General features: G+C 45.9%; 1 protein-coding gene across 4 annotated transcripts in view; it reads left to right on the top strand.

The window, feature by feature from the left end:
- The window catches only part of LOC127662343 (inverted formin-2-like), a 32280-nt gene that overhangs the window by 13552 nt on the left and 5710 nt on the right, over window positions 1-13018 (top strand). For 3 of the 4 annotated variants that reach the window (XM_052153470.1, XM_052153467.1, XM_052153468.1), the window contains exons 5-21: window positions 519-552; window positions 625-766; window positions 986-1118; window positions 3978-4586; window positions 5359-5501; window positions 5648-5709; window positions 5796-5898; window positions 6041-6126; window positions 6815-6915; window positions 7000-7070; window positions 7340-7447; window positions 8623-8693; window positions 8782-8902; window positions 9000-9164; window positions 10527-10629; window positions 10797-10949; window positions 12816-13018. The exon at window positions 12816-13018 is cut by the window's right edge and continues 505 nt beyond it. In XM_052153470.1, the coding sequence (XP_052009430.1) occupies window positions 519-552; window positions 625-766; window positions 986-1118; window positions 3978-4586; window positions 5359-5501; window positions 5648-5709; window positions 5796-5898; window positions 6041-6126; window positions 6815-6915; window positions 7000-7070; window positions 7340-7447; window positions 8623-8693; window positions 8782-8902; window positions 9000-9164; window positions 10527-10629; window positions 10797-10949; window positions 12816-13018 (2408 nt within the window). Of the gene's footprint in view, window positions 1-518; window positions 557-624; window positions 767-985; window positions 1119-3977; window positions 4587-5358; window positions 5502-5647; window positions 5710-5795; window positions 5899-6040; window positions 6127-6814; window positions 6916-6999; window positions 7071-7339; window positions 7448-8622; window positions 8694-8781; window positions 8903-8999; window positions 9165-10526; window positions 10630-10796; window positions 10950-12815 lie in introns of those variants that run through there. The other variant, XM_052153471.1, reaches the window with a different exon arrangement.

The following is a 13018-nucleotide window of genomic DNA, read 5'->3' as shown; positions in this document are numbered from 1 at the left end:
TTGACGGCTTATTAAGCGTAATCAATGTAAGATCGTGCACGTAAACGGGCTCATTGTCGTCACATGACCAGATTGAATTGCACGTTGAATTCGTCTCCAAGCAAAAAACGATTGTTTTGCATTTTTAGTTCAATTCGGTGTAAAAAAACGATCTTTACAACGATCAAATAATGACTCAAGACAACAATGGCTGCGTTCGAAATGGCACAAGTTGCATGCGACTAGGGCATTCGTCACATTAGACATGAAAGCACATTGCATTGTGGGAAACTGGGATATACTGCATGCTGCAAACATTGCACGAGTAGTATGCTAGTATGCAATTTGGAACATGGCTGTTGGACTGATCAAGTGCTAATTGCTATCACCTGGGCTGAATGCATCTCACAATCACACCTCACACCTGTCTTGTGTTTTTAACAAAACTTGGCTGTCAATGTTCTAACCCAAAGCACTAGAAAGTTTAGACCTTTATATTTGGTGCATACATGGATATCAAACTATTTTTTGTCCACCAGGATTACAGCTGCTTCACCTGCTGCCCAAGCTAAGGTGAGTTTCATTTCAATCCACTCTGTTGCCCTCCAAAGAATCAGTCATGTGATTAATGTGTTTGTGTTTTAGGGAAGAGGATGATGAAGACTTGGTGATCCAGTGTGAGGCGTTTGAAGAGGCTATGGCTGAAGATGAGGAGGAGCTCTTGAGGGTTTATGGAGGATCTGACATGAGCAACCATCAGGAAGTCTTCACATCACTGTTTAATAAAGTGAGTTCTGTGTTCTCTTACCTGTCTGCACTGGGATATTGCGGGTATATGATCTGGATCAGTTTGTCAAACCATCCTTATTATGTTTCTAAAACAGGTAGTTATGACTCTACATTTTGGTTTATTTGAAATGCAATTATTTGATCAACTTTATCCATTTAGTAGATGCCGAGAGATTGACAGATGTGCTGTTACTTCAGGTTCTCTTTGTGTTTGTAGGTGAGCAGTTTCCCCTCATCCCAGCAGCTGTTGTCTATGTTGCAAGCGCTGCTGCTTCTGGGTCCGGATCGATCTGATGTCTGGCAGGCTTTGGAGGTGCTCACGAATCGAGCCATACTGATCGCTCAGAGCTGTGAGTGCACTGCTGTTAATGAATCTTGATTTACAATTAGACTGTAAACAGATCATTGGTAGCTTTGGCCCTGTGTTTAAAAGTCTTCAGATTTCAGTTGAGGTCCTTGAATATGTTTTTTGTTTTACATGTATGATGGTTTGATTTGAACACATCCTCTCGTATTAGGCTAAAATGGGGCTAAAGGCCTCACTTAAGGAAAATTTGTGGGGGGAAAGTGCACAATATGAGAAATACTTTAAAAAAAAAAAAAAATTTATTAAATGGTCTGCACTTATATAGTGCTTTTTTTTTACTTTAGTGGTATTCAATGTGCTTTACACTATGTCCCATTTTCTCTCTCTCACACACACACACACACACACACACACACACACACAGGGGTGTTCAGGGGTTCAGTTTCTTGCCCAAGGACACTTCAGCATGTGGAGTCATGTGGGCCGGGAATCGAACCGCAAACCCTGCAATTAGTGGCCGACCAGCTCTACCACCTGAGCCTCATGTGGGCCAGGAATCGAACTGCCAACCATGTGATTAGTTGCCGACCCCCTCTACCACCTGTGTCTCATGTGGGCTGACCCGCGCTACCACCTGTGTCACATGTGGGCTGACCCGCTCTACCACCTGTGTCTCATGTGGGCTGACCCGCTCTACCACCTGTGTCTCATGTGGACCGACCCGCTCTACCACCTGTGTCTCATGTGGGCTGACCCGCGCTACCACCTGTGTCACATGTGGGCTGACCCGCTCTACCACCTGTGTCTCATGTGGGCTGACCCGCGCTACCACCTGTGTCACATGTGGGCTGACCCGCGCTACCACCTGTGTCTCATGTGGGCTGACCCGCTCTACCACCTGAGTCTCATGTGGGCTGACCCGCTCTACCACCTGTGTCTCATGTGGGCTGACCCGCGCTACCACCTGTGTCACATGTGGGCTGACCCGCTCTACCACCTGAGCCTCATGTGGGCTGACCCGCTCTACCACCTGTGTCTCATGTGGGCTGACCCGCTCTACCACCTGTGTCTCATGTGGGCTGACCCGCTCTACCACCTGTGCCTCATGTGGGCTGACCCGCTCTACCACCTGTGTCTCATGTGGGCTGACCCGCTCTACCACCTGAGCCTCATGTGGGCTGACCCGCGCTACCACCTGTGTCTCATGTGGGCTGACCCGCTCTACCACCTGTGCCTCATGTGGGCTGACCCGCTCTACCACCTGTGTCTCATGTGGGCTGACCCGCGCTACCACCTGAGCCTCATGTGGGCTGACCCGCTCTACCACCTGAGCCTCATGTGGGCTGACCCGCACTACCACCTCAGCCTCATGTGGACCGACCCACTCTACCACCTGAGCCACAGCCGCCCCATGATTATATATTAATTAAGCACATAAAAGCATAAAAGGGAGCCTTTTAGCCCACACTTGTGGGTTTACAGTGATGTAGTGTAGATATTGGGGCAATAGTTATAGGGCAAAGTCTGTCAACTTATGCAAATACTTTTGAGACGGCAAGATATTCATAATAACCACTTTCAAAAAAGGGTGCAGCATTTCCTGTTCATTTCAAACTTGAACTTACATTCATCTCCATTGTGATTGATTGGAACAGTCAATGTGAGACCACTTTGAACCATTTTTATACTTTTACATTTATTCATTTGGCAGATGCTTTTATGCAAAGCGACTCACAAAAGAAGAAAACTTAAGCAAATCATCTTAAGGAGACAGTGGTACGAAAAGTGTCATATTACAAAGTTTCACTAGCATCATAATCATATTCAAGACAGGGAGTGAGTCCGCTTCACGGGTTGAGTTGGGAAGGTCATTCCACCAACGTGGTATGATGAAACTGAGAGTCCGGGAAAGTGTTTTGGTGCCTCTTTGTGTTGGTACGACAAGGCGACGTGCCTTAGCCGACCGCAGGCTTCTGGCAGGAGTGTAGATCTGCATAAATGATTTTAGGTATGTTGGAGCAGATCCAGTGACTGTTTTGTATGCCAGCATCAGAGCCTTGAATTTGATACGTGCATCAACTGGCAGCCAGTGGAGAGAGACAAAGAGTGGTGTAACATGTGCTCTCTTAGGTTCATTAAAGACCAGACATGCTGCAGCATTCTGGATCATTTGCAGAGGTCTAATTGCACATGCAGTGAGTTCTGCAATGAGAGCATTACAGTAGTCCAGTCTAGTTATGACAACTGACTGAACAAGCAGTTGTGTGGCATGTTCAGAGATGAAAGGTCTTATCTTCCTGATATTGTAGAGTGTAAATCCACATGATCTTGCAGTCTTTGAGATGTGGTCCAAGTTTTTATCGATGGTTACCCCAAGATTTCTGACTGTTTTGGAAGGCGTTACTGTAGTCGAACCTAGCTGCACGGTGATGTTGTGTTCAACAGCAGGGTTGGCTGGAAAGACGAGGAGTTCAATCTTGGCTGGGTTGAGTTGCAGGTGGTGTTCCTTCATCCAGGCCGAGATGTCTGCCAGAGAGGCAGCGATTCGAGCGGTCACTGTGGTGTGGTTGGGCTGGATTGACGAGTAGAGTTGCGTGTCATCAGCGTAGCGGTTCGTGGTTTGCCCCACTTCAGAAAAAGTGTTTTTATGGGGGTCTCTTTACTTAAAATACTATCCTTCCATTTATAGGACAGTTATAAAAAGATTTACGAGGAGATTTAATCACTTTGAACAAACCTAAAAACACCGTTGTACCCCGTTGGCACATGTAAGCGTAATTGTATGGGTATGGAATAACACAGCCCTAGAATGTTAATTGCTTCAGTATAAAGATTTAATTTAGTCTGTTTTGAAATGATGATATCTTTAGTGAATTCCTCACCTGATGTTTTCATGTTTCAGCTGAGATGGAGTCCAGTGAGAAGATTCTGCAGCGTCTCGTCTTCACCAAAGAACCATCCAAATGGTCCTCTGATTTTGTTGGCCATCTGCTCAGAAGAAAGCATCAAGCCGTTCAGACCGAGGCGAAAGATGAGAAACTGGATTCTTCTTGCAGATCGATCAATCAGGCACCATTGAGTAACTCCACAAAGATGTCATCCACTCCTCTACCACCAACACCACCTCTCCTCAAAGCAGGAGCTGGACCACCTCCACCTCCTCCACCTCCTTTACCAGGAGCAGGGATGCCTCTGCCTCCGCCTCCACCTCCTCTTCCAGGAATGAGTTTTGGAGGTCCACCACCACCTCCACCGCTGCCAGGAATGAGTTTTGGAGGTCCACCACCTCCTCCACCACTGCCAGGAATGGGGCCGCCTCCTCCTCCTCCACCTCCTCCAGGTTCTGGTCCCCCCTGCCCGCCTCCTCCTCCAGGTATGGGCGATGTGATAATGGCCTGGAACTTCCAAGCTCTCGGGCAATCTTCCTCCATTCCTGTGAAGACCGGCCCTCAGCCCACCCTCAGGATGAAGAAACTCAACTGGCAGAAATTGAACTCCAGAGCGGTTACTGGTGAGAATTTGCTGCAATCAGAAACAATCTGCATATCTCTTTTTTTATTACTATTATTATTGATATTATTCAGGGGAAAACACAAGTTGACCAACATGGATATTATGCCTACAGCAATACGGAGTCCAACCTAGTCTCAGGATGAATTTTGAAAACTGACTTTTTACGCACCACGTTCTATGTTTCGCCGCAGTTTCAAGTTGCATATTGTTTTTGGACACTATCTGTTAGGTTTAGGTTAAAACTTTAGGTTGGGGGGTCTGGGTAGCTCCGTGAGTAAAGACGCTGACTACCACCGCTGCAGTTGCTAGTTCGAATCCAGGGCGTGCTGAGTGACTCCAGCCAGGTCTCCTTAGCAACCAAATTGGCCTGGGTGCTAGGGAGGGTAGAGTCTCATGGTGGTCTCTATAATGTGGTTCTCGCTCTCGGTGGGGCGTGTGGGCAGTTGTGCATGAGAATAGCATGAAGCCTCCACACGCACTACGTCCCCACGGTAACGCACTCAATGAGTCGACGGTCTCAGATGCGGAGGCAACTGAGATTTGTCCTCTGCCACCCGGATTGAGGCGAGCCACTACACCACCACGAGGACTTGGAGCGCATTGGGAATTGGGCGTTCCAAATTGGGAGACAGAAGTTTATGTTAGGGAGGTACGTTTTACTTTTTACATCTGATTTAAGACACCATTTCACTTGCTTTTGGCACCCCCTGCTGGACATTGCACTAGCTGTTTGTAAGCATCCATCTCACGGGTTTGTTGTTCTTTCACAGATTGTTCTTCGATTTGGGCTTCAGTTTCAGCTGATTCCCCGTTGGAGCCGAATTACAGCAGCATCGAGCAGCTCTTCTCTCTTCCAGTGGCTGAATCTAAAGACAAAACCCCGACTGCACCTCTCATGAAAGAACCAAAAGAGGTAAAACCATGGCTGGGTCTAAGGGGGGCATTGCCCCCCTAGAGTTTCCTTGCACCCCCCCCAGAAACATCTGTTACTCCACTGCCACTTAAATGGTACAAATGGATGGTTGATTTTATTAATTTCTGATTTTCTCACATTTTCAGATTTCATTTGTTGAACCCAAGAAGAATATGAATCTGAACATATTCCTGAAGCAGTTTAAATGGTAAGTTCAGATGTTTTGGAGATGCTGCTGTTGATCCTGTGGACGTTCACACGTTGTTTGTTTTGCTTGTGTCCCCTACTGTACAGTACCAATGAAGGCTTTGTGGCAATGATACAGAAAGGCGATTGTACCAAATTTGACGTAGAGGCCCTAAAACAGCTTCTGAAGCTACTCCCTGAAAAACACGAGGTCAGATCACTATAAAGCCTTTAATCAATCCCCAATCACCCAAGCTTATAGCGTACTTGTAGTTGACTCTGCATATTATGCTGGGATACTAGAATGCATTTGACATGCTTCACCTTTACCTGTAATCTTTCTGTGCCTCCAGATGGACAACTTAAAGTCCTTTCAAGGAGATCCGGGGAAACTGGCCAACGTTGACCGCTTTTACCTCTTTCTTCTGGCCGTTCCGTGGTAAAGCGCCTTTTAATTCATCTTATACCAATTGTTTTTAAGTTACTCATCAGATAATCAGTCCCACCGGGATTTCGCAGCACAATGACTGAATCTAGGCATCGCGTATAGGACGGCGTTATTTCGGCTAAAATACGGGATGTCCTGGCTAATATGGGACACTTGGCAACACGATGTGGAGATGATCGCAAGGTGGCTGTGCAGTTGTAGATGTCTCAACTGCATCAAGCTTTTGGGTGGCTGTGGCTCAGTTGGTAGAGCAGGTCTGGCTGCTAATTGCAGGGTTGGCGGTTCGATTCCCGGCCCACACGACCCCACATGCCGAAGAGTCCTTGGGCAAGACACTGAACCCCAAGTTGCTCCCAATGTCAGGCTAGCACCTTACATGCAGCTCTGCCTTCATTGGTGTGTGAATGGGGCACAGTGTAAAGCGCTTTGAATACCGCTAAGGCTAAAAAGGCGCTATATAAGTGCAGACCATTTACCATGTGCAGACCATTTTCAAGCATTTGTTGAACACTGAGAAAAGCGATCAGATTACCTCAAATTCGGCAAGCTACCACAAATAATACGAAGAGTGGTTGAGCTTGCTTTAATTGCCAAATCCTGAAGAGACTGGTTCAGATGCATGAGAGAACAAAGATTGTTTGTTGTTCTAGTTTGTCCGTTCCTCTTCATTCTTTCTCAGCTATCAGTTGAGGATTGAGTGCATGTTGCTGTGTGAGGAGACGCTCTCGGTTCTCGATATCCTGAAGCCCAAAGTAGATCTGGTGGAGTCGGCCTGTGAGGGTAAGTACAGGACGTCCTGAATGTCACAATTACGGATGCTTTTGTGACTCTAAAGTGTCGTGATGTGTGTGTTGTCCTCCATAGGTCTCAGGAAAAGTTCTCTGCTGCCCAGTTTCTGCAAGCTCATCCTTGATGTTGGAAACTTTCTCAACTATGTAAGGCCATGGCAGCAAAATCAACGATTATAAATGGTTCTGTAATGGAAGAATGGTTCATTCGTTGTTCAATTTTACATTTGTACATTTTTATTTGTCATCAATGTTATAAAAGTGTTTGTCCATGCAAATTTCTTTCGACAGAGGACTTTGTCTGTAGCCAAAATGCCCTTTTTGAGGGATACACCCGGTTGCATTGTTTCTCCTGAGCTCTTCTCGATTTACAGTGACTTCGTTCCTCATCTTAAAAACTTTTCCTTTCATGCCAGGGAAGTCACACAGGAAATGCTGAAGGATTCAAGATTAGTTCACTGTTGAAACTCGCTGAAACTAAAGCAAACAAGAGCCGCATCACCCTCCTTCATCACATCCTGGAGGTACTTCAGAACACTTTATTGTGCCTATATCATCCTAGAATACTAGAAATGTGTTCATTTAAAGTACATTTTATAGCAACATGCTAAAACCCACCCAGAAAACTCTATCGATCACCTCAAAATACCCCGTCAACCACCCAGAACACCCTAGCAACCACAAAGCAACATGCTAAACATCCAGAGCACATAGCGATGCCCTGGCAACCACCCAGAACACCATAGCAATCACATAGCAACATGATAAAACCCACCCAGAACACCCCATCGACTGTCTAACAACACCCTGGCAACCACCCAAAACACCATAGCAGCATGATAAAAACCTGCCACAACACCCTATCCAACACCTAGCAACCCCTATCAACCCCTATCAACCAACCAGAACCCCCTAGCAACCACAAAACAACATAAAGAAACATCCAGACCACCTAGCAATGCCCTGGTAACCACCCAACATGATAAAACCCACCCAGAACACCATATTGACTGCCTAACAACTCCCTGGCAACCACCCAAAACACCATAGCAGCCACATAGCAGCATGATAAAAACCTGCCACAACACCCTATCCAACACCTAGCAACCCCCTATCAACCAACCAGAACCCCCTAGCAACTACAAAACAACATAAAAAAAACATCCAGACCACCTAGCAATGCCCTGGTAACCACCCAGAACACCATAGCAACCACATAGCAACATGATAAAACCCACCCAGAACACCGTATCGACTGCCTAACAATGCCCTGGCAACCACCCAAAACACCATAGCAGCCACATAGCAACATGGTAAAAACCTGCCACAACACCCTATCAACCCCCTGTCAACCACCCAGAACACAATAGCAACCACATACCATGATAAATACCACCCAGAACACCCTAGCATTCAAGATTAGTTCCCTGTTGAAACTAAAGTGAACACCCACATACGGCACATCCTGGAGGTACAGCAGGACACTTTTATCTGACTGAATCGTTCCAGAATACTAGAAAGATAAGTTATGCTGTTCCAGACCTGTATGAGTCTCCTTTTGTTTACCACAGAAGAAAGTCATGCGGGTTTGAAACCATACGAGGGTGAGAAAATGATTAACGTCCTTTAAACTGTGGGTTGATTGACATTTTAAACATCATGGATTTGTGGTGGATGAAATGGATCTTGTGATTTCCAGGAAGCTGAATTAAATCACCCAGAGCTGCTGAAACTTCCAGAAGATATTGAGGCGTGTGAGAAAGCAGCTGGGTAAATAAAGCCACACATTTCTGCTGTGTGAGTGTTGACAGTGTTTGTTCTTTTGAGTGTGTGTCATAGTGTGTTTTTATTCTTTCAGCGTAAATCTGGAATCAGTTCAGTCAGAAACCAATGCTCTTCTGAAGAGGCTAAAAGACGCAGAGAAGAAAGTGTCTTCATCGGTTGAAGATGTGAAAGAGCAGTTTTCAGGGGTCATTGAGGTACAAGTGCTTCTGTACTCACCCATTCAAACAAGCAAACAGAGGACATAAGCTTTTACCAGCTCGGTCATCTTATTGATATTGAATGTTTCTGTAGAAGAACGTGATGTTGTGTAAAGCTCTGGAGGAGCGTTTCTCAAATGTTCAGAACCATAAGGATGATCTGGCTCAGTATCTGTGTGAAGATGTTTCTCAGCTCTCACTGGATGAGCTCTTCAGCACCATCAAGACCTTCCGTGAACTCTTCCTGAAAGCCTTAAAGGTCAGTGGGATGTTTCAATGAAATCTATAATTGTGTATTAAAGCTACTCAAAACATCTTAATGACCACTTAACGCCTGAGCAACCAGCAGAACACCCTAGCAACCACACAGCAATATGCTAAAAAACATCCAGAACACTCTATCAACTACCTGGCAACCACCCATAACACCCTAGCAACCACAAAGCAACATGTATAAGAACAACGACCACCTAGCAATGCCCTGAAAACATCCAGAACACTCTAGCAATAACATAGCAACATGCTTAAAACTACCCAGAGCACCCTCTTAACCACCTAGCAACACCCAAGGAACCACCCAGAGCACCCTAGCAACTGCATAGCAACACGCTAAATAAAAACCACCCAGAACATCGTAATGACCTCCTAGCAACAACCCAGAACACCCTAGACACCACATAGCAACATGCAAAAAACACCCTGAACACCCTAATGACCACCTAGCAACACCCTGGAAACAACCCAGAACACCCTAGACACCACATAGCAATATGCAAAAAAACACCCTGAACACCCTAACAACCACCTAGCAATGCCCTGGCAACCACCTGGAACACCCTAGCAACCTCAAAGCAACATGTTTAAAATCACCAAGAACAGGGGACCTGGGTAGCTCAGCGAGTATTGACGCCGACTATCACACCTGGAGTCGTGAGTTTGAATTCAGGGCGTGCTGAGTGACTCCAGCCAGGTCTCCTAAGCAACCAAATTGACCCGGTTGCTAGGGAGGGTACAGTCACATGGAGTAACCTCCTCGTGGCAGCTATAATGTGGTTCTCACTCTCGGTGAGGCGTGTGGTGAGTTGTGCGTGGATGCCGTGAAGAATAGCGTGAAGCCTCCACACGCGCTACATCTCCATGGTAACGCACTCAACAAGCCACGTGATAAGAGGCGTGGATTGACTGTCTCATTATAAATTATAAATTCGGGAGAAAAATAAATAAAATCACCAAGAACTCGCTATCGCCCACCTATGAATGGATTTTGCATGACGGCAACATGCTGAAACCACAGACCACCCAGCAACTGCACAGCACTATGCTTAAAACCATCCAGATCACCTTAGCAACCACATAACAACATGCTTAAAACCATTCCGAACCCCCTAGCAACCCCATAGCAACATGCTCAAAACCACCCAGAACAGACTATCGACCACTTAGCAACATCCTGGTAACCACCCAGTACACCTATCAACCACCTAGCAATGCCCTAGCAACTACAACACCCTAGTTTAGATTCCCCAAACATTATTTGATTGTTTAAATGGGTTTTGAATGAGAGAATGGCTAGTAAATGTATTCCACCGGAGAGCTGCTGTTCCGCTGTTTCTTTTGGCAGGAAAACAAGATCCGTAAAGAACAAGCTGCTAAAGCTGAGAAGAGGAAACAGCAGCTCGCAGAGGAAGACTCCAAAAGACAGAAAGGCGAAGATGGAAAGATTAGTGAGTGTTTTGTTCAGAAACCAGTGATTTCTACATTTCTTGTATGAAGACAAATCGATTTTTCAACCATCATTGTGATCGTAATGACGCATTTCTCTTTATGTGTAATTGTGATTAATGGAGAACAGATTAACAAATCACCTGTATTTATCTGTCTGTTTTCCTAGTCCGAAGAGGACCAGTGCCACAGGAGGATGGTTGCATCGTTGACCATCTCTTGGCGGATATTCGAAAGGGTTTCCATCTGAGAAAGACTCGTCCCAGGTGCAAAACAGAAAGTGACCCTTCTAGTGAAATACATAGGGAAACGGGACAGCCCGGTAAGAACGTACAGCGGTCCGGCTCTCCACTGCCGCCCCAATACAAAAGTCTAAAACGCATCCATGTTTTCTCCTCTGCCGTCTATAGTGACCGGAAGGGGTCATATGTGGAATCAAACTTTCCCTTTTCAAAATATAAGAGTTTATTGTACTATGAAAACAGTCTTCAGTCCATAGAGTCGTCGTCGTCTTCAGTCCATAGAGTCGTCGTCGTCTTCAGTCCATAGAGTCGTCGTCGTCTTCAGTCCATAGAGTCGTCGTCGTCTTCAGTCCATAGAGTCGTCGTCGTCTTCAGTCCATAGAGTCGTCGTCGTCTTCAGTCCATAGAGTCGTCGTCGTCTTCAGTCCATAGAGTCGTCGTCGTCTTCAGTCCATAGAGTCGTCGTCGTCTTCAGTCCATAGAGTCGGTAGTCGGTCTTCAGTCCATAGAGTCAGCTAGGTCGTCTTCAGTCCATAGAGTCGGTCAGCTAGTCTTCAGTCCATAGAGTCGCTAGCCGTCTTCAGTCCATAGAGTCGCGTCAGTCGGCTTCAGTCCATAGAGTCGTCGTCGTTAGTCCATATTGTTGTCGTCTTCAGTCCATAGAGTCGTCGTCGTTAGTCCATAGAGTCGTCGTCGTTAGTCCATAGAGTCATCGTCGTTAGTCCATAGTGTTGTCGTCTTCGTCGTCGTTAGTCCATAGAGTCATCGTCGTTAGTCCATAGAGTCATCGTCGTTAGTCCATAGAGTCATCGTCGTTAGTCCATAGAGTCATCGTCTTCGTCGTTAGTCCATAGTGTCGTCGTCTTCGTCGTTAGTCCATAGTGTTGTCGTCTTCGTCGTTAGTCCATAGTGTTGTCGTCTTCGTCGTCTTCGTCGTCGTTAGTCCATAGTGTTGTCGTCTTCGTCGTCGTTAGTCCATAGAGTCGTCGTTAGTCCATAGTGTTGTTGTCTTCGTCGTCTTATTCCATAGAGTCGTCGTCTTCGTCTTAGTCCATAGCGTCTTCGTCTTCAGTCCATAGCGTCGTCGTCTTAGTCCATAGAGTTGTCGTTTTCGTCGAGCAGGACATTCTTCACAGACCGTAGCGCAGCTTCACGTAGAGTCTCTTATTGAAGGATACATTCAGTTCAAAACTACAGTATATTGAACCCGACTGCAAACCCGCAGCTCGTGTGTACCTAGCAAAGCACTGTAACTCTTTTCACGTGCGTAAGCTTAAGGGAGAAAGTAGTGAAATGGTCACGATAAACTGACTTATATTAATGATATTGGTGCACAAACCTTGTATAACATTCTTCGTCGACCTCAAAATGACACACTGTGTGAAATGACCCCCTCTTAAAGCTAAATTGCTTGATTGATATTCGCACTAGAGGTGAAAAATCGAGTGTTTAGACTTTTGGTAATTTGAGCTCTGCTGTTGGACCAATCATTGGCGGTTTGCACCAGTATGCGCCATCATATTGTGTGCATATGGTGGACTTAACAATATGCACATAATATGTAATTGTTAACAAATTTGCATGTCAATTAATGGAAACTGCATGTATAAGCTGTAACATGCAAATGCTGGGATACTTGCCAAAGCGGGTGTTAATAAGTCCTGACCATGCAGGGTGCACAAACTTTTGCATGCCACTGTATGTAATGATTGAAGTATTTAAAAATGTATCACCGCACCGAACATGTACTCATTGCATGTCAACTACGTAAACTGGCAGTACATCACGTGTAGAACCTACATTTTTAAAGTCGATTGCCAAAAAAGCGCCGGCATGCAACATAATGCTTCACTATGCTTTGCTTCATGCTGTCATTTCCGTTTTCTACCCGACGACGCGCTCTATTGTGTTCTTGAACAAATCGATTTCTTCTCCTCCTAAAACAGCAAGTGTCAGGTCTGTAGAAGAAGTTGGATCGTCTGCCGGCGTAACATCTCGACCAGCCCCGGACTCTACTGCAGAAGATCCAGTCAAAGATTCTGGCACAAATCCTAGCGGTGAAGCGACCTCTTTGGGTGACTGTGGCGCAAACACCAGCCCTCAAGATGTGAAGGAGCCTCGGTCAAATATGTCCACGGAAACAACCGCC

The sequence above is a fragment of the Xyrauchen texanus genome, chromosome 22 (genome assembly GCF_025860055.1).
Source record: "Xyrauchen texanus isolate HMW12.3.18 chromosome 22, RBS_HiC_50CHRs, whole genome shotgun sequence".
Classification (NCBI taxonomy): Eukaryota; Metazoa; Chordata; class Actinopteri; order Cypriniformes; family Catostomidae; genus Xyrauchen; species Xyrauchen texanus.
This window is presented reverse-complemented; position numbering and strand designations above follow the sequence as displayed.